Genomic DNA, 20831 nt, shown 5'->3' with positions numbered 1-20831 from the left:
GCTTGCCTCTGTCGCCAACCGAGATCTCTTGCCGGGTCCCCTGCCCAGTCTGTCTTTCCAGGCCACACTTGTGTGAGCAGTTGGTGGCATTTCCTGACGCAGGGCCAGGCAGCCGTGCCCACAGTGTGGAAGACTGTTCCGCCAGGGCCAGCGGGTGTCATTAGACAGGAAAGATAAGGGCAAAACCATCACTATTTGCTAACGATATACAAGGAAAACCAAAGAGAATCAGTGAAAGACTATAATAATTAAATAAGATTTTAATAAGGCAACCAAAATAAACATCCAAAAATCAGACAGCTTTTTATCAAAAACAACTTGAAGAATAGTCTTAGATGGAAACACGACTTACTATAAAGATATAAATTCTCCTGATGTTGTGGCAGGGGGCGTGGGAGGTGGAAGCATGCTGGGAAAGCCAGCCAGGGGCAGCAGGAACTCCGACTGCTCATCGGTTGGAAGAGCTACAGATCTAGGAAAAGCAGCCTGTCCACAAACACACAGCTGCACGGTGTCCTGCGAGGGGGACCCCAGCTGGCAGGCACATCTGCTCTCCTGGGCTGGGGACCTGGGGTGGGGGGCTGGCCTTGGGGACCCCTGGGCCTCTGAGGCCTCCCTGAGGAACGAGCCCTCCCTCTGGCATGTGATGTGAGTTTGCACTCACAGCCTCCCCGTCTCCACTGGTGAGGGTCTGGAGGATCTTCTTTTGTTCCATTTTCTTTGAAAGCACGAAGAGTGGAGTATAATGCACAAAACACTGAAACCATTGAAGAGTTTACTTCAACCCAGGGAAGCTTCCAAACCAGAGGGAGGTGAGGGTGGGGCTGCTCCTGGTTACGACCACAGTGGACACCAGCAGTGTCTGCTGCCCAGCCCCGTGCTGGGGCCTCGGGCTCCAGGGTGGTCCCCTGGGCCAGCTCAGCCGTCCTCTGGCCACTTGCCCACGGCAGTGGTTCAGCCTCTCGGGGCCAGTTTCCTCCTCTGAGAAACGGGCTGGCAGCCTGCCCACCCAACAGCTGCCCAATCAGACAATGGACTCCAAGTGCCAGGGTGCTCACTGAAGTGGGCCCGAATTACCCCGCAGGTGCCCCAGGGCCCTGCAGGAAGGAGGGTCTGCACCTTTTGTAGCCAGGAAAACTGAGGCTTGGGAAGTCAAGTGGTTGCCAGCGCTGGAAGCTCAGTCTTTAGAAACAGATTCTCGACCATGTCCCTTGGACACTCCGAAGTTCTCCGGGCTATTTGGAAAAATAAGAACTGGTCCTCGTTGGTTCAGCACCACCCCAGGAGAGCTTGTGTCACATCTTTGCTGGCCCATGGTGACACAGGGTGGCCATAGTCACAGAGTGGACAAGGTGACAGAGGTGCCCACACCACAGAGGTCAGAGGACACTGAGTGACCAACTCTCCTGCTGCTGACACAGGCCCCGTGAGCTGGACTGACTCGAGGTCGGGCAACGCTGAAGCAGGAACCACGAGTGGGAACGCCCAGCCGAGCCGCGGGCCGAGGGGGAGGCAGGAGTGACCGGGGGCGGGGTGCGCTGACCCCTATCTGGGCTGCAGTCAGACTGTGTGGGGACAGGCCACACTCGTGGAAGGGTTTGCTGGGCACACAGCACTGAGCACTTCACCTACTTTGGGAACAAAATGATGAAACGCATCATGTGTAAAGTAATTTGTGTACAATTGAGGGTTGGAGACTGAATTGTCCCGACATTCAAATCATGACTAGTTTTCCCTTTGGAAACATTTCCTCAATGGAAACTTTCAGTTCCACAAAAAAAGCATTAAAATAGATTTTTCCCCCTTAAAAGTCTTAAACCATGGCATTTGGTCTCTGTGCAAACAGGTTATAATTTGATTACGTGATAAAGTGAAAGTGGAGCTAACGGAGAATCGGACTGGGGTCCCCAACTCCTTAGCAAAGCAGAGCTCTGCAGAGTCGTCAGATCAGAAAACCCCCAGTTAGGAGCAGTCTGCTACGTCTCGGGTAGCTGTATCTGAAAATCGAACATGCAAAATTCTAGTTATCCCAAGTCCCGTAGTTCATCAGGAAGATGTGACCATCTAAGTTTCCTCTGCACCCCGAAGCCACAGGATCCCAGGTCAGCTCTCCGGGGACCACCTCTGGTCACCTCTGCAGGGAGGAGCCAGGCAGCGGCTGAAGCATAGAGGCGCATGTTCAGAAAGCAGTGGAAATTTCTGGCGTCTTCTGGAACTTGAGTTTGACACCCATGAATTAATTAGTTCAATTAGCTTAATTAGATTTGGCTGAATGTGTGCCGGTGCGACTACAGCTTTGGTTTCAAACTGCCTATGACGGGTTTGTTGTGGGAGAACTCGGACCACCAGGACCCCCTCTCCAGCACGCTGCTCTCCTGGAGGACGGTGCCCCAGAGGTTCTTGTAGAGCTGCGGAGAGACGGACGCTCGTAAGCGCAGGGCAGACACAGCAGAGACTCCTCCGATGGCCCAGTGCGCAAACGCACTCCCCTCGTAGGTTTTTGTTAAAAACACAGGAAATTCTCTACTGTTGCTTTTTAGAAAAATCTTAAGATGATTTCATTTATATGAGCTTTAAGTAGAAAACAATTAGAAAATTCCATTATATAAAGTACCATAAATCACAGTTATGATGAAAGCCACTCCTCGCCCTTGCCTTTGGAAACGGCTACGGGTCGCGGACCCTGTGGCCACCGCAGGACTGTGCACACCCACACTGGCTGTCCTGAGACCTGTCCCCTCACACTGGCACTGGCGGGGCGTGGCCAAGCAGCAGTGGGACTGCGCATAGGCTGGCCTTCCTGTGTGGCCCCTGGGGCCTGGGCCACCGCGCCTGGCACGCGTCGCCCTCTTGTCCTGCCCGGACACCAGCCCACCAGCACTCCTCTCCTGACTCCGGACTCCAGGGGAGACCTCTTATCTCAGAGGGAGGTCATGGGAGTGAAACGTAGCTGAGAACTGACACTTTGGCCACTCAAGACACAGAGGGTCAGAGCTCGGGCTGAGCGGCCGCCAGGGCAGATGACCCAGTCCACGGACTCAGGGAATGGTCTATTTTCCATCTGGCTCATGTCCACCAATTTTACTTTTAGGAAACTGCTCTGCCTGCACCTGCTAAATGCACTCCCAGCTCCTCCTCCAACGCCGTGCTAGTCCAGGCTCCCACAGACACACTCAGGCCGCTCCTCTGCGGCTCATAAATTCCAGGTGACATTTCAGAATTTGGAGCTCTGGGCTTCATTTGATGATTGTCTTAAATAATCTCCCATAGCTATGTTTGTTCATCTAAAGTGAATTTCTTACCTGGTAGCACCTGGTTAAAACATCAGTTCCTTAAAATCGGGAGAGACGCATGTTTTATAACCCATCCTGCCACGGGATGCCTTCAGTCGGCACCGGTTCTAACTATGAGTATGAACCCCAGAGTCAGAGGGGGACCCTCTCTGTCATGGGGATGGGCTCTCCTTTCCTCTCGGCCACTCCCCTGCCTCCGCAGGTGGCTCTAGCCTCTCGGGGTTCCTTCTGTGCGGGGCAGACCTGTGTGCTGGAGAGTCCTCCGTGGCAGACCTGCATCTCCTCCTCGAATGCCCACCCGCCTGTGTGCCTGGTGAACAACCCACCGGGCTTCTCCACATCTCAGTTTCCCAGCAGGAAAGCGGACATGATCGCATACACCATATGGGACCTAGGAGAATGTCCAGTGGCCAGCACCCCTGCTGCAGGACAGCAGGCTGTCCCTAGCCACGACTGTGCCATCGTTCCTGCTCCAGGAACTCACCTCCCATCCTGCCCGCCAACCCCTGGTCTCATGGCATACCTCCCCCAACCCAGGTGAGGCCAGTGCCACGCTGAGGTGCCCGCCCTGGATAAGTCCATACGGCCTCTTAAAGTGCCAATCTCAGCACCCCACGAGGGCAGATGGAGGCTCCCGCCTATTCATGTCCAGTCTCCACCTCAGCAGAGCCCCTGGTTCCACAGACACCTCAGCAGAAGGAACACGGTCTTGGGGGGCTGGGGTGGGGCAAATCCTGTTCCAGGGCTCACAACCATGGGACCTCAGGCACGTAACCTGAACACGGCAATGCCACATCCCTGCAGCAGAAGAGGGGCCACAGCCACGTGGGTGCAGAGGTGCTGTCAGCCACCAAGGGAACCTGTGAGCAGCATGGCGCAGACATTGCCACTCAGGGAGGGAGACTCGCAGGCTCGGGGGTGAGTGCCATGGGAATTACAGAGCAGGGCCGGGACAAATGCCTGGGATGACACCGGAGCTGGAGGTTGGAGGAGGCCTCTCGGAGGAGGTGGCGTTTGGGCTCAGGCCCAGTGAACAGGAGCAGCTGCCCTGGGCAGGCACCAGCCCTGTGGCGGGAGGGACGAGGGAGGGCTGTGAAGCTGGAGTGGAGGCTGGGGGTGGGGAGCACAGTGTGAACAGGCCTGGAGAACACAGAGGCCTCGGGGCTCATCTGGGCAGTGCCCGACTCCACGGGCTTCCTAGAAATCATTCTGAACACAGCAGGCAGGAGAAGACCTCGGGGAGCCCCACGGAAGCTGCCAGGGAAGCACAGGGGCCGAGGGGAGAGTGTTGGGGGCAGAGACGGCAGGGGATTCGAGGTGGGGGAGAGAAGACTTGAACGTGAGGGGCCTGCATGGCGTCGGGTTGGGGGTCCCAGGACTGGGGCGGCCACGCAGGAAGGGAAGGGGTGGAGGCTGCAGCGCTATCCCTGCACAGGCCTGTGATGACTTTCCACCTCGGCCTGCAAGGGCAGGAGATGCTCCCACCGCACCGCATCTCGAGAGGAAGAGGCAGCAGGGCTGGCATGTCCCCGAAGCCACGGAGCCAGCGTGGCCAGGAACCACAGTGTGATCACCCCGACTTCTCCTGGCCCGTCAGCTCTGCAGACTCAAATCAGCCCTCCGGCAGCCCTGCCCTTGGCCCCAGCCCAGTCCTGGGGCTCCCCTCACCTCTCCGTCGGCTCTGCCAATGGGTGAGTCCAGAACAAAGTCAGGAGGAGCGATCACGTCTACCAGGGCAACTGCATCGTCTTTCAGCTGTTGGAAAACAAAGTCCACACACTTGGCAACTGCCAGGGATTTCCATAGTGACCACTGAGTAACACCCTCGGCCTGACGGTTGCTATGCCCCCCAGCAATGGGTAACCTGAGCAGGCACACACAGCCCCGTTACTAACATCATCCTTGTACTGGCCGGATTACAGATTCCCTCGGTGTATTTGCATATTTTGACCATGTTGCTATCCACTCAAGACTTCCAATGCTTGTTTTTTTCCCCAACAAGGTAGGCAATGCTCATAAACGTGACAACTCTGCAGCTCACTAATTAGCAACTGTCTTCAGGGGTTTGTCTCTCATCCCTGACTTACCTGGGCAGCTGACATTCCAACACAGGAAAGTACATCCAGAAAATATGTAACAGAGAAAGCATTTATGACACCTGGAAAAGTCACACTACTATGAAGGCTCTTCAGCTGCAGTTTTATTACTCTCCTGTTCCATTGTAGAAATTAGTCTACAGTATGACAAATGAAACTTATGTGAGAAGACTCCCAAGTATTTCCTTGAAATGCAAAAAATTTTTATTAAAATAACTTATTAAATGCCACAGCCACACCGCATAGGAACCACCTTAACGACATAGATCAAAACGATGGGTCAGCACGGGCAACAAAACCATCACAAACAGCAGGCAGTGCGCCTGTCTGACGGAGGTGCTGCACGTGCCCTCTGCGCAGGCCCAGGCCAGGCCGCCGCTCCGGAGGGGAAGCCCTCAGCAGAGCAGGGCTCCGAGACTCCCAGACCAGGGGTCGGCAAGTGCCTTCTGTAAAGGGCCAGGTGGCAGATGTTTTCGGCTTTGTGGGCTGTGGTCTCTGCGACCACCATTCACCTCTGCCACAAAGCACCAAGATGCCCGAAGACGATGCTCAGGTGGACGGCAGGACCCGGCTGTGTTTGCCAACCTTGGCCTAGAAGACGGCCAGCCGGCACTACCCCCAGGATGGCACAGGCCTCACCGAGAGAGCAAGGACCAGGCTTTGCCAATGCCGGGTGGCGGCACGGTGTGGACAGGCACATACAAAGCCTCCTTCAATGCCAGCCTGCCTTGGCCACCGCCACCGACTGCCTCAGCAGGCCCTGGAGGGCAGGTTAACAGCTGTGGCCTTTTTTTATAAACAGCAGCTCCGCACCATGGAAGACCCAGGACAAACCCTCCCTGTCACTGCCTTTCTTTCAGACTAGTGAAAGTCTGCAATTACAGACACAGCGATGGGGGTGTATGGAATGAATCCCGGGAGAGGCTCAGAGCCAGTCACAAGGGCATTCCCTGGTCCCAGGTCCACTTTGAGAGCAGTGAAAGGGGAGAGACGAGGGAGCATGTCCAGTCGCCGGAGGTGCTAGAGCGCAGGCAGCACTGATCCGGGTCCTGCCATTGGAGTGGAGTGACAACTCAACCGATAGCAGCTGCACCGCTCAACGTGGCAGCCATGAGCACAGGTGGTTCTTTACGTTAAATTCATTAAAATTAAAGGACACTTGAAATCCTTGGTGATACCAAGCATGTTCCAACCACCAGCAGCCCCACGTGGCTGCAGTGACCGTGGACAAAGCAGCCAGGGAAGTCCCCATAGGAAGGACCTAGGCATGGGGCCGGCCATTGACTTCCTGCACAACCCAGTAAAAGAACAAACAAGGTAGGCCGGGCGCAGTGGCTCACGTCTGTAATCCTAGCACTCTGGGAGGCCAAGGCAGGCAGATCATTTGAGCTCAGGAGTTCAAGACCAGCCTGAGCAAGAGCGAGACCCCGTCTCTACTAAAAAAATAGAAAGAAATGATTTGGATAGCTAAAAATATATATAGAAAAAAATTAGCCGGGCATGGTGGCACATGCCTGTAGTCCCAGCTACTCAGGAGGCTGAGGCAGGAGGATTGCTTAAGCCCAGGAGTCTGAGGTTGCTGTGAGTTAGGCTGATGCCATGGCACTCTAGCTCAGGCAGCAGAGCGAGACTCTGTCTCAAAACAAAACAAAACAAAAAACCAAACAAACAAGGGAACACTACGGGACAAATTTAAGTTGGAGCTAGAGTAGCCCAAACGCCCAGCATGGCTCCAAGAGGCATCCGAGGGGCTGATGTGTGCAGACCCAGAGATGCCCCATGAGTTTCTCTTTTGCTATTAATATGACAAAATGTCTGACATGGGCGTGTTTCCTGCAGTCTTCCCGTTTCCCCAGTGTTGAATGCATGGGATGTGTGGGAGGCAAAGGCGGTGCGTGCTAACACGTGGGCGACTGCACGTAACACAGGTGAACGCAGAATTGGGGAGCGTGACCGGCTTACCTGGGAACACAGGGTCAGGATGGCACTCTCCACCGCTTTGCCTGCCTGCGGGCCGGAGAAGTATCCACCTGTAAGCACAAGCCCAGTCATACTCGGGTCTGGCATCCTCAGTCCAAAGCAACAGACCCTGAGGATGTCTTCCTAATTCATCCCACCAGAGGCCTGTTTGTGTGGGGGGCTTTGTGGTAGGGGGCGCTGCCTGGAGCTCACCCCAGCAGGACAGGCCTGGCAGAGCCGGGAGGCTGGGCCAGTTCCCTCAAAGGAGCAAGTGCCGAAGGGGCTCCCAGGCAGAGAGGAGCCTGCGCACACAGGAGGCGCAGGGCGTGGGGGTGCCCAGAACCACTGCCCATGGTGGCAGGGTGGGGCTGAGGCTGGTAGGGGCCGTGCATGCCACATGGGGCCGTGTGAAGCCCCTGGGGGGACTGGGCAGGTGCAGCTCTGCTGTGGGTTCTTAGCAGGTCCAGGGAGGGCACACTGACACACCTGAGAATGCACTTATAGTGAAACCTACACTCATGATGATTTCTGGAGACAACTGTCTGCCGCCCAAGAGTTTATCTCAGACGGCAAGGAGGCTCCTGCTCTGCCCTCAACCCTCTGCCTGGACACCCTCATGCCTTCCTCAGTTTAACCTGTGCACTCTCAGGCCTCCACTCTGCGGTGCAAGAGCTGGTTCTTGGTGGGGGAAAGGGATCCTGCCCTTCACAAGCCCAGGTACACACAACACGTCAATGGGTAAACAGTATGTCTATAGTAGTAAAAATTCATGGGCAGGGGAATAGGAAAAAACATCTAAAAAGGTTCTTTAGGGGGCAATATTGAAAAAAGGTTGAGAAACACTGGTTTAGCCCATTCCCTCCAGAACTCCAGGAATCAGCCCAAGCATTCTTCCTCCAGGAAGCCTTCCAGAGTTCTGTCTGGACACTCCTGGACTCATGTCTATCTGTGCCCACAGGGCCTGGAGTGCAGCTTCAGCAGAGCCCAGCACACAGCCCTGCGGGGGCACCCTGGAAGTACTCTCCGAGCTGAACGGAACCCTGAGTGAAGGGAAAACTGCACGTCATCAGCACCGTCCGGCCACTTCTTTGCCCCTTATGCTGGACTTACTGTGGGATCTGGGCTCTGTTCTGTCCCCAACCTCCCTCAGCTGTGGTTAAGTGCTCAGTAAGTCCACGTGGAAGCAATGCCATGCCAGGAAAGCAGAGCTTCCTAGACACAGCGGGTGCCCAGTCGCCAGGGCGGCAGGGCCTCACCTTGGTAGAGCACAGCCGTGTGCCGGCTCAGGGACCACAGGGCATACAGGGCGCTGAGCCGGCCCAGCACGGCCCGCAGCGAGGGCGGCACACCTGGCTGGTGCGTGTGCTCGTGGAACCTCTGCACCACTGTGAGCTCCATGAACGCCAGGGCCAAGGAGCGGCAGTAGTACACCTGGAAAACAAGACAGAGCCACCAGTGGCCACAGGAAGGCAGCCCCGTTTCAGCCGCAATTCAGACTTTATAGTGGAAGAAATTCAGGGACACACGCTTGGGTCTGTGTTCTGGTGCGCGTCTGAGGAGGACCGTAACGTGAAGTGAAGCAGCGTATGGACATGACATGGCAGGAGAAATGTTTTTCTAAAACACAAGGGAAAAGGCCGTGCAAGGAGAACCCAGGGTGGGAGCAGGCTCGGGCCCTGACGTGCTGAGGCCTCAGGCTGCTCCATGGCCGCACTCAGCTTGGTTCGGTCTAGAACTTGGGGTGGCACCAGCATAGAGTGCACAGACCCTGGGGCAGGCTGGGGACACTGCTGCTGCTGGAGTGTGCCAGTGTCCCAGGAGCCGGGCCGATGGTGACTTCTCACTGTCCAAGGGTATGGCCACAGGCCTCTCCTCCAAAGCTTCTAAAGCCACAGTCTCTCTCCCACTCACGTGGGAATGGCCACAGAGGGGCCAAGGTGGGACAGGCCCCAGCGAAACCCTGTGTGCATCACAAGTCCTGGTGCTGGCCGGGTGGGCAGCGCAGGGACTCACTAAGAACCTCTCACTCCCAGCTTTTTCTTTTTTGACCAACACCCAAAACAATCGCTGGCAATTATCAGCTTCACTTATTACATTTTCTTTTCTCATCTCAAATTTATCATCTTACCAGATTTTTTTAAATTAGGAAAACAACATATGCATTGCTTATCTTATTAGAATGAGCACACACCACTTTTGAAATTTAAAGACTAATCCAGCAAAGTGAAGAATGGAGTGGAGATGACAAACTGCCGTGAGAGACCCTGGCCAACTGCCTGGCACATGACGCTACCCCCAAACCTTTTGCAACGAAGTGGGGTACACAGCAGCACACCAGGGAGGAGGCGCTAAACTCAAGCAGGTGACCAGGGAAGGAGCCTAATTTCCAAGGCCTGCCCTGGACTTCAGGAGCCAACACAGGGTCTCTGGCTGCGATACCCACTGAGACCAGGAGCCTCGGGAGAACAGATGGGGGGAAGATGCTTTTTGCCCTGCGCTGGCTGCCAGCCTTACTGGTCCTGGCCAAGACCCCTGCTGGGCCACACATGCTACAGGGCGGGCCATCCACTGGTGCCAGGAAGGCTCCTGTCCTGCTTCCTACTGTGCAAATAGCAGAAGGGCCAGCTGGGACCTTGGGTGCAGCCTGGCTCAGCCCTGCTCCTGCTCACGCATGGTGTGCACATGCCCTCGGTTTTGGCAGGATCTGGACTTGTGCTGGGGCAGGGGGAGGGGAGACTGCAGGAGAGATCCCCAGAGGAGCAGCGTCTAGATTTCCTGGAGCTCTGCTGAGTGGAGGTGGGGCCCTCAGAGCCTCGAGGAGCCTCTGGCAGGAGGCCGACAACGCATGCCATCGGGGGTGCTGCTGGCCGGGCACCACGCTACCGGCTGCCCAGGTCACCCCACCCTCCCTCAACCCATTCAACGAAATGGGTGGGAAACAGCCTGGACCGAGGGAGGCTGGCTCCTGCGTCCGTTAGAGCACAATGATGCTGTCAAACCCACCAGCACCCTCAGAACAAGCTCCCACACTGTGAACACCTCTCCTCTCGCTGCACATGTCCTCTGAACCCAGGGTGAGGGCGATCCCAGGGGGCCTGGGCACAGGCAGGAGGCCATTCTCAGAACTGGGGCCAAACTCTGTGCACCCCCCTAGCCTCTCCCTCTTTTCACCCACGTGGACTTCCCAGTATTAAACTGATGCTGTTTCATCTTGTTTTTCTGTAACAGTGACACTCTTCAATTTCAGCTGTGGCGTGGGTCAGACAGGCTAGTGGCAGGCCTGGGAAGGCAGCCCACCTGGAACCTCACTGCTGTCAAAAAACGCACTGTGAGTCCCACTGGGTTCTGGAAGACAGACCCAGCAGCTGGAGGCAGCTAACGGCCTGGTCCTTGGAGGTAGGCAGAGCAGCTTCCAGACCCACCAGGCTTTGCAGATGTGTGTGTGCGGGCAAATGGCTTCACGTCCCCAAGCCTTAGTGTCTTCATCTGCAGAGGGGGAACCCCCCAGTGTTGCTGAGGAGCAGGCGAGATGGCTCTGGTGTGAACGCCTGCACAGCCCTTGGGCAGCACTCGTGCTGGTGGCTCTGCCAGTCCCTGGGATTTGGCATGTGTGGCGCAGCTTTGTGTTCTGCGAAATGTCCAGATACAGCTGCCAGTCACCTGAATGGAGTCCGTCACTGCAACCAGCAGATCTGGCTACAACATGAACCAAGGAGGGTTGGGGCAGCAAGTGTCCCCACGGTGCTGACTCAGGGGATGGACGCCTCAGGTACAGTCCCCTCCCCGCGGCCAAAGCATGCCCAGGTCCTGGTTATGGCCGGTGCACTCAGGCCAGGCGTGCTCACGGCACCCGAGCTGCACTGCCCCCAAAAGCTGCACCACAGATCAGGCAGTGGGCTGGGACTCTGCTCCAGGGAATCTTCCGGAACCGTTTCCACTGTCCCTCTGGAGCCACGCTGTGTCACTGTCCCCAGTTAGAACCGTGACAAGGCACTTCCTGGACCTGGTGGAGCTGAGGGTTGGCTGTCACTTTGCAGCAGTGAGCTCGGCACACCATGGACAGGGGGCCCGAATGCCCGGCCTCAGCCTCCCCACATCGGTCCCAAGACCAGGCTCCCCATCATGAGCCTCCCCAGCAAACACCAGCCCAGGAGAGGAAGTGGGGTGCACCGTGTGGTGTGCACAAATGCCCCGGGATATCCGTATTTTCACAGGTGATGGATACTTCAGGCAAAAACAAACCCCAGGCTGTCCAAGTCCAGACGCTGGCTGTGCAGCATGGGGGGCTCGCGGCAGCAGACTCGGGCATTTCTCTCAGCCTCAACAGCCTTAACCAAAACATGAAATGACACGTGTAAAGAGCCCAGTGTGTGGCTGCCGGGAGAAAAGATGTCCCTATCTGCCTTCTGATGGGCACATCTCTAGAGGGTCCCCAGGAACCTAACCCTGATGGGTTGGTCCCAGGGGTAGGAAGGTGAGGCGGTGTGGGGGTGGGGAGACCCTGCCACGCGCCCTTTTATGTCTACCGGCTGCTGAACACGTGACGGTGTCATCCACTTGAAAAGTGAGAGAGATGCACGCTTTAAGACCCTACTGTGTGCGCCTGGTAGACACTAAATGGCACTTATCATTGGCAGGCACAAGTAGACCAAAAAAGTTAATAAACATCCCCCACCAGGTCAAAGAGTAAGCATACTTTTAACAGAAATGGCCAATAACTGCCCCGAAGGACACAGCTGTTCACCCCTCCACTGAGCGCCACTGCCCCAGCCCGATAGTCTCGACGTGTGGCTCCAACCCGCAGCTCCCTGGCCACGGGGCTGTCCCAAGCCAGGCTGACGCCAGCGTGAAAGAGCTCCGTCCCGGTACTCTCTGCCGGTCACGTGCTACACGCACTTCCCGGGTCTGCTGTTCATCTTCTGGTTTTGTTTAGAGTGTCTTTTCCTATTCAGAAATGTTGAACTTTTGTGCAGTCAAGTCTGACAGTTTTCTTTTCTTTTATAGCTTCTAGGTTTCCTGTCTCCCTCAAGAAGGCTTGTCCCATGGGGAGGTTATGTAAACATCCTCTTCAGTTTTCTTCCCAGGCTACACCACGGCGAACGGACCCTGTCTCCCTCGGGCCCCCTGGCGTTCAGCCCAGGCCCCGAGAGCTCTCGGCTGTCGGAAATGTCCCTCTCGGGTCTGGAACACGAAGCCCCCTAGCGGTCATTACCTTCCCTTCCAGGCCTCACGGCTGCACCTCAGGGCTTGTGCCTGTGGGTGTCCAGTGGCTCCGCAGCTCTCCCCAGGGACACTGTCTCAGCTGGACGCAGGACCAGGGCCCCTCCTGTGCCTCGGGACTCACTGACATGCTGGTGCCAAGTTCCCTAGTGAAGACCTGAAGGTGAATCGTTTCTCAACGACCGAGCCCCACACTCGGGTGTTGTGAGGTCACTTGCCAGGGTGCAGCAAGGCTGGGGCTGGAAGGCGTGAGGACCTGCAGAGATCTTCCAGGAAGTTTAAGGAACCAGATGTTGTGAGGAATGGGCCCCTCCTTTGCTCTTCGTCTCTTCAGGGCATTCATAGCTTCAGGGCAGCTCAGGGCAGTGTCTCCACGTCCACCTTAGAGTGGCGACTGGACCTGCAGTGGAACCAACGGGCACCACCGATTTCTCAATGACCAAACCTGCTGTGCCCAGGCCAAGGTGGGTGCAGAAAATGGCCATCCCAGAAGGGTCATTTCAAGCCTCCGATTTCTGGTCACTGTGGCCCTAAACCAAAAGTTCTACTGACCAGGGCCATCTACTGAATTCATTTCTTTTAAGCCATAAAGTCAATGTGTGTTTCCTCGAGCTCAGCAGGAGACTGTGAAGTCAGGAGCCCCTCTCTCTTCATTGCAGCCTAAAACTCCTGGGCTCAAGCCATCCTCCCGTCTCAGCCTCCCGAGAAGCTGGGACTACAGGCCCATCCCACCATGTTCAGCTAATATTCTCTATTTTTAGAGAAAAAATCTTGCTCAGACTGGTCTCGAACTCCTGGCCTCAAGCAATCCTCCCTGCTTGGCCTCCCAGAATATCAGGATTACAGGTGTGACCCACCGCGCCTGCTCCCCTTTCTTTCTTCTTATCTCCTCACCCTGGGCAGGTGTGTCCAGCAGCTTCCTAGAGATATCGGCCAGAGGGTGATGCTGCCCCTTGAAGCAGTAGGGTGTGGGGTCTGGGGCCTTTGCAGGGGACAGGCAGCTCGGACTGGGTGACCGGGGTGGCTTCAGTACTGAGCGTGACACAGCCTCGCTGACCACGCCAAGGAGGAGGAACAGCAGCATCTCGCAAGCTTCTGTGCCTTCCTCACCCACGGCCACCCTGAGCGACGGCCTCCAACGCAGCTACAGCTACGTAAGACAGAAATGGATTCACAGGACAACCAGACTCTGGCCGTAATGAGGTGTTTTATAACAGGGTGTCTCTGCACTGTGGGGGGCCTGGAACGCGAGAGACAGCCCTGTTGAAGTGTGAGAATCAAAGCACTTCCCAAAGCCAACTAAAAGTCACCCCTGGATCATCTCCACCAGCCCCCTCGGTGCAGGTGATAATGACTTGAGAACAACTGAGTGCAGAACACGGTGACCCCTGTGAGTCAGGAGCCTTCTGAGGCCTCACAGCGGCGTCCGGGGCTCTCCCCCACTAACGCTCCCACTCCAGTAACAGCTCTGGTTATGGGCCAGATGTCATCAGAGGCTGTAAGTGTATCATCCACCACTCCTTCCACGACCCCTTCTCATGGCACAGAGGAGCACAGCAGGCGCGAGAAGTCAGGCTATGCCCACGGCTACAGGATCCCGAGGGCCTGCAGCTGCCAGGATGTTTGACTGCTCAGGGACATGACAGCAGAGAAAATAGAAGTAAATAATACAAAAAGCAATTTTTAAAACAAACACATACCTGGCAGTTGTTCCTTGCTTCAAAGTCATTGCTTCCTGATCTTTTCTCTTGAATTAATTTTTGATAACTTTCTCGGAGCAGGTAACAAACCAACCACTTGTACGCTGCCAAGGGGACTTCAAAAAACAAGAAACAGAAGGAAAAAAGTAACAATAGGGCATCTCATGTTTGTCACACAGGTACTCGTGGAGCAGATGGCACTGCAAGCAGTCTGCAGGTCCGATTTTGCAGACAGAGAAACTGAGGCACAGGGAGGGTAACTGTCCAACGCCCCCCAGCAAGGCGGTGGCCAGGCGGGGGTAGGCATGGCTGAGGGTGTTTCCCGGCTCAGCCACGAGGCTGCCTGAGTCCCACACCGTCCCAGCAACCCCAGAGGCCACAGGGATGCACAACCAGCTCCGGGGCCAGCACCTCCTGTGCACAGAGCTACACGTTCCAGCTTGTGTGTCACACCTGTCTGTATAAAAGACGGCCCTGTTCCCTCAGTGTCATCAAAGATTCGCATGGGCTTCAGGACAACTGCCTGGCAGATGGTGGCCAGGGGGCAAGGGGAGGGGGTGCCTCTGTCCACTTTGACCCCTCACTGGCCAGCTGTGGAGCTGGGCACTGACACCCGGTCTCCTGAGAATACACCCCATGCACAGTTCTCTTGACAAAGCTGTAAAAGGCAGGAGGGAGACGACGCTTGGAACAGGGAGGGGCATGGCAGGGTGTCAGACCAACGGGACGCTGGAGCTCCCCTTCTCTCCCCTCCCCCAAGTGGTGGTGCCACATCTGTGGGCCACCCTCATCACAGCTCAGCTGGCACTGACCTACCTCACACAGCAGTCCCAGAAGACCCTGCCAGGCAGTGCTGTCACCCCCACTGGGGAGGCAGCACGAGTGGGTGAGTGGGTGGGGTTTATACAGGCGCTCGGCCAAGCCCACGCTTTCACCACCCGCTACCGGAGCACTGAGCCCCTGGACCCGAGCGACCCGGGCTGAGGGAGCAGGGAGCTCTCTGCTTGGCAGCTGCTCTCAGCTCAGAGCCCCCAGGGAGGGGACGAGATCTGGCCACACCGGGTCTGGGCCCCAAGGCGGGGCTAAGGGGGTCTCGGGATTTCCTGCTACGTTGCACAGCCCAGTTCCCTGGAGAGAAAACCCCCAGGTTCCTGTCACGGCACCACCTCCCGGCTGCTACACCAGTGAGTCCTCAGAGCACAGCCGGGAAGCCCACTGAAAACCAGACCAAACTGCTTCACAGGCGGCACACAGGAGGGAGGGGGATGGACACAGGTTTCTCTGACCCACATGCAGGGGAAAGCTGGAGGCATCCTCCGCACGGCTGCTCCCAGGAGCCGGGTGCAGGCACTCAATGGTGGTCCTAGAAGAGCCGCCCACCCTGTGGCCCCCAGAGCTTGCGAATGGTCCGCAGATGTGGTTACATCAAGGGTATCAAGGTGAGGTCATCCCGAGCCAGGCTGCGCCCTAAACCCAAGGACGAGTGTCTTCACCAGGGACAGAAAAGGAGACATCACAGGAGGCAGTGGTGACCGCGGAGGCAGAGGCTGGAGTGACTCGGCCACAGCAAAGGACACCTGGAGCTGCCAGTAGCTGGAACAGGCAGGAAGGACCCTCCCTAGAGGTCGAGGGGCACAGCCCCACCAGCACCTTGGTTTTGGATTTGTGCCCCTGAACTATCAGAGAATCAACGTCTGTTTTTAGCCCCCAGGTTTTGGCACTTTGTTCTGGCCACTGCAGAACTAACACTCGGGCTGCTCCGTGGCCACTCCTGAGCCTTAAATGCTGCCCTCAGGACGCTGCTGGTGGCAGAGGCCTTTGTGACCCCCATTCTTGGTGCCTCTGAGACTCTGCTGCTTCTCAGGCTCTTCCCAGCAGGAGGGACGGTCAGGGACAGCTGGGAGAGGTGGATGCTGCAGAGTCATGTTTTCTTTATGGACAACAAGCGACAACAGCAACAAGACCCAAGGAACGGCCTGGGCCAGAAATTGCTCGTGCAAGTTCCTGACCACACCAGAACCATGTCCCACAACACATCCGCATGGCTCAGCGTCCCTCCCAAACACCACCTAGGGGTGTCCCTCTGCAGTGGACTCTGCACTGCTGTTACCGGAACTTTCCAAGCTATTTTCACAACCCGATTTAACACACAATGCTTTAACGTCAATGACTAGTTTACATTTTGCTTTGTGCTTCAAATGAGAAACAAGCTTGATAATGAGTTGGGTTTGCACAGCACTTTGTTTTAGAAACTCCACTTTTAGCTCTTAATTTTTCATGAAAAAATATATTACATTGTTTTGATGTGTTCACGTGGAGAGGAGAAGATTCCCCAACACTCATGTGGAAGCACACGCAACAACAGCAGGTGAGTGTGGGGTGTCCCGTGTATAGAGCTTATTTGAAAGCAAAAGACTAACAATGAAACAAATCGTGTGGGAAACGGGCACCTCTGGCAGCAAATTCTCTTGCCTGGGACGAGGCTGCTGACAACCCAAGAACCCACACACACGCCTTCAACCTTCGCGCTCAGACCTTGCTGGAGTCCCTGTCACAATGGCCCTTTGCTGAGCCCTACCAAACGGACTCTGAGGCTCCCCCAGCCACTCCTTGACCCCTCGGCCAGCCCTGGGCTTCCCCTGCCCTGGCTCTGGTCTGTCCTCAGCCCCTTGCCTGGCGCTTTGCCACGTACCGCCTTCTCCCCGAGCCCCACGGGCCCCAGCGCCCTCCCGCCACTCCTGGGGCTGCCAGCCTGTCCGTGCCTCTTAGCCCGGGGTTTCTGGACATCTCAGCTGTACAGGTCCAAACATGAGTCCCTGGGGGCAGCCAGACTCCCCTGTCATCCACCCTCCTGCCTGGTGGGCCGCTCGGTCTCAGCTGCTCTCTAGGGCTGTGCCTCCACCCGGGGCTCCTTTTCCTTGCCGGTCTCCCTGTGCCCAGGCCCCTCCCTGTCACACCACCACTCCTGGAGCAGTGTGTGGCTCTGAGTCACATCCTGGACAGTGAGACACAAGCCCTGGGTCCCCTGAATAGCTGGCAGTTCCCCAGACACACCACACGGACCCTCTGAGACCCACCTCTTGTGCTGGCTTCCTGGGAGATGTTCCTTGACCCACTAAGCCGGGCCTCACCTCGTCTGTTGTGCCCAAGGGTATGCCAGGACAGCGACCCCACCACACAGCAGCCGGCCCCCACCCCGGCCACTCCATGAGCTGGGCCCTACCAGGTTTGGCAGAAGAGAAACTGAGGCCCAGAGAGATCAAAGCCTAGCCCAAGGTCACACCGCTGGGGGGCAGTGCTAACCAAGTACCTGAGCTCCAGTCCAACCTCTGGGAACAGTGTCTGCCCACAACACGCCACTGCTGGGTCACGTGACCCCACGTGGCCTCACTGCTCAGCCTACGTGACCCCACGTGACCTCACTGCCCACACACAACCCCATGTGAGCTCATGCTCACATCACGTGATCTTACTGCCCATATATACACACATCTGTCAAACAGTAAACCCTGCAATTATTTAAAATTAATTAATACAAAAGAGCCAACTAAAGGAAAAGAAATTGGGCTGGCAACATGAACTGACAGTGCAGGTCCTCAGGTGCACAGAGCCATTTGCCAAACACAACTCAGCACGTGGTCTCTGCAGCGAGGAGACGAACCCAACAGAAAGTGATGCCTCCCCCGCCCCAACTCCACTAAGAATCTGACCCCTGAAGGGTCAGGGCCCAAGGCTTGATAAATCGCTCCATCTTCCAGACAGGTGTCGCAATCCTGGAGAAGGCCCACCTCTCTCCAGTCCTGCAGAGCTTGAGAGCCTTAAGTCACTTACGAAACGTTTACCAAAGATCAAGATGACGTGGGCTGTGCAGTCAGCCCAGGATTTGGGCTTTAGTGACCCAACGCCCCAACACGAAGGGCCTGGCCAAGCCCCGAGTGCCTCTGTGTGTGAAGACTCGTCTCTGCCAAACCACTTGCACCCAGTGAATTTCACTTGCATTTTTCCCTCCAGAAAATGTTTTTACTTTGTTGGATCTTGCAAAAATTAAGGCAGTCATAGGAAAAACAAATGACATCAGTTTGGCATTTCTCCTGATGCTGGTATACAAAATTGCTTTTGCCTTCACGGTTTCGGTGGAACGGAAGGAAGATGAGCAGGGCATGAAGACACACATGCCGGTGGATCATTTATCTATGTTCTGACTTTATAAAGAGTAATGGTTTTAGAAAGAAACTTTTGGTTGGATAGAAGTTATTGCAATGATTAAGTCATTTTCAAGTTCTTTCTGTGGAAACATTTGGGAAGCTCAGAAAGCAACTTGCAAACATCAGAAATAGATCTTCAAGCGTGTCCCTGTTTCCAATTAGCCCTTTATTTTATTTACTTTTTTTGAGACAGGGTCTTGCTTTGTTGCCCAGGCTGGACTGCAGTGGTATGATCACAGCTCACTGCAGCCTTGAACTCTTGGGCTCAAGGGATCCTCCTACCTCAGCCTCCCCAGTAGGTGGGACTACAGGCACCACCATGCCTGGCTGGTTTTTGTGTTATTTTTTCTTTTTGTAGGGATGGGGTCTTGCTATATTGCCCAGGCTGGTTTTGAACTCCTAGCCTTAAACCATCCTCCTGCTTCGGCCTCCCAAAGTGCTGAGATTACAGGAGTGTGCCACTGATCCCAGCCACGATTACCCCTTTAAAAACCTAGATTAAGATCCACAAGGTTAGTTATAGTCAGGAAAGTCATAACCCTGTGTGGTGACCAGCAGACGTGTTTCCTGGTTGCTGACGATATGGACGGAGCAAAGACAGTGGGAAGCTGGCCTGGCCTGGGCTTGACTCTTGCTTCAGCCACTGCTTTGGTTCTCTGTTCCGGTTTCTTCTCCGATAAACGGCAAATGAGGAAGGAAGCAGTCCTGCAGGAGTGGGGACAGACGAGGCGCACGCTCAGGGCTGGCAGCTGCTGCCGTCACACCAGCATTGTTCCCAAGGGCTGGCATGTGCCCTCCACATGCACCTGGTTGGTGGCTCCTTCACCCTGAGGATACAGGGGCTTCCCAGAACCTCCAGGGACACCCACGTTCTGGTCTCCTGAACGCAAGGCCAAGTGCCTCCTCCACCTCCAAAGTTCTGCTAAATGGTGCTCAGTGGAATACATGGCGCCCTGATGGGGCTTCCTGTCTAAACCCTAAAACCGCACACGGTTGTGTGTAATCGTCCGTGTTACTGAGCACTTCTCTGATCCCAAGTGCTGTGCTAAGTGCTGTATCCGTATTAACTCATTCATCTGTACAAAACCTTAGGAAATAGGTACTATTACCATCCCCAGGCCATAGAGGAGGGAACCGAGGTGGAAGGGTGAGGGACTTGCCCAGGCCCCGTGGCTGGCGGGAGGAGGGCCTGGATCAAACCCAGGCAGCCTGGCGGGAGCCTAACGCCTCACCTTTGTGGAAGGTGGGCTGCGCCCGCATGTGTCAATCCCGCTGTACAGCCAGCCAGTTTCCACCCAGCCCGCAGGTCCAACTTCAGCCTTCATCTTCCAGAGTCAGGCTTCAGACCCCAGGAAAGAGGCGCTGTGGTGGCCAATGAAGAATGTCCCTAAATACCCACAAATGAGGTGATGACGCTATCAGATGGAGCTTCCACTGTGGCTTGAAGCTGTTCCTTTTGATGTGGGATTTGGCAAGAGAGAGGGAGACCATGGTGCGAGGCAGGCACTTCCTGCAGAGGCCTGTGACACCAGGGTATCAGGAACCTGGGGCCACGCTGACCTCGTCCTCACCACCCATTAGGAAGGCTCCATGGGCTGTAGCGGAAGATCTTGAGCTCTGTAGTCCCAGGGCTCAGGGCCGAATCCTGCCCTGCATTTAGTCCCCGGACCTGCCTAGCTGGGGCAGCTGGAGCTGAGGGAGCCTTTTGTGGCATCTCCATGGAGAGGGGGTCTCACGGCAGCCCTCGTGCCCAGCCACCCTCTGGGCCCTCTCTCTACCTCCGATGCTGCGGTCCTGCTGAGGCCACCTCAACCACCAGTTTCCACAGACCAGTGAGAGGTGACTTTCTCCCAGAGTAACATTTTCAAAACATGAATCACCAAAACAAACACAAACCCAAGTCAGTGGAGCCGCCCTCCTGCCTGTTGGCACCTGGTAATGTCACGGCACCAGAACAGAGCAAGGCCCAACCTCTGCCTCCGCCCAAGACGTCCTGCCCTCAGGCGTCCCATGGCCACCCCCTCCTCCCGCAGAGCCCTCAACTCCAGGGACACATCCCTGCAGAGGCTGTCCCTGGCCAGCCCAGGCCCGCTGGGGGGCCATCAGCCCAGGCTGCCTCCCTGCAGGCTTCTGCTCCCTGACGCTGGGGGCCTTGGCATGTGGCCCCGTCCCATCTCAACTGCACAGCCACAAGAGCAGACAGCTGCATCTCAGGTACCTGCACACCCCACTCCTGGAAATGCAGAGTGAGCAATGAACCAACATGAGTAGGATTAAATCGGGAATGGCATGAACGCAACTACGCTCCATAGGATGAAACCAGGAGTCGAGATCAAGTACGGCTTGCAATGAAATGTG

At 56.0% G+C, this 20831-nt stretch overlaps 1 protein-coding gene across 6 annotated transcripts in view; it reads right to left on the bottom strand.

Moving 5' to 3' along the window:
* Positions 1-235: 235 nt before the first annotated feature.
* The window catches only part of ACOX3 (acyl-CoA oxidase 3, pristanoyl), a 54222-nt gene continuing 33626 nt past the window's right edge, over positions 236-20831 (bottom strand). The window contains exons 14-18 of one of the 6 annotated variants that reach the window (XM_045528270.1): positions 14269-14384; positions 8605-8779; positions 7352-7419; positions 4962-5048; positions 236-2408 (exon numbers count right to left, since the gene is read on the bottom strand). In XM_045528270.1, the coding sequence (XP_045384226.1) occupies positions 2289-2408; positions 4962-5048; positions 7352-7419; positions 8605-8779; positions 14269-14384 (566 nt within the window). In that variant the 3' untranslated portion in view covers positions 236-2288. Of the gene's footprint in view, positions 2409-4961; positions 5527-7351; positions 7420-8604; positions 8780-8831; positions 11677-13726; positions 13809-14268; positions 14385-18849; positions 19179-20831 lie in introns of those variants that run through there. The other 5 variants (XR_006729421.1, XM_045528271.1, XM_045528272.1 and 2 more) reach the window with 5 other exon arrangements.

The sequence above is a fragment of the Lemur catta genome, chromosome 17 (assembly GCF_020740605.2).
Source record: "Lemur catta isolate mLemCat1 chromosome 17, mLemCat1.pri, whole genome shotgun sequence".
NCBI lineage: Eukaryota > Metazoa > Chordata > Mammalia > Primates > Lemuridae > Lemur > Lemur catta.
This window is presented reverse-complemented; position numbering and strand designations above follow the sequence as displayed.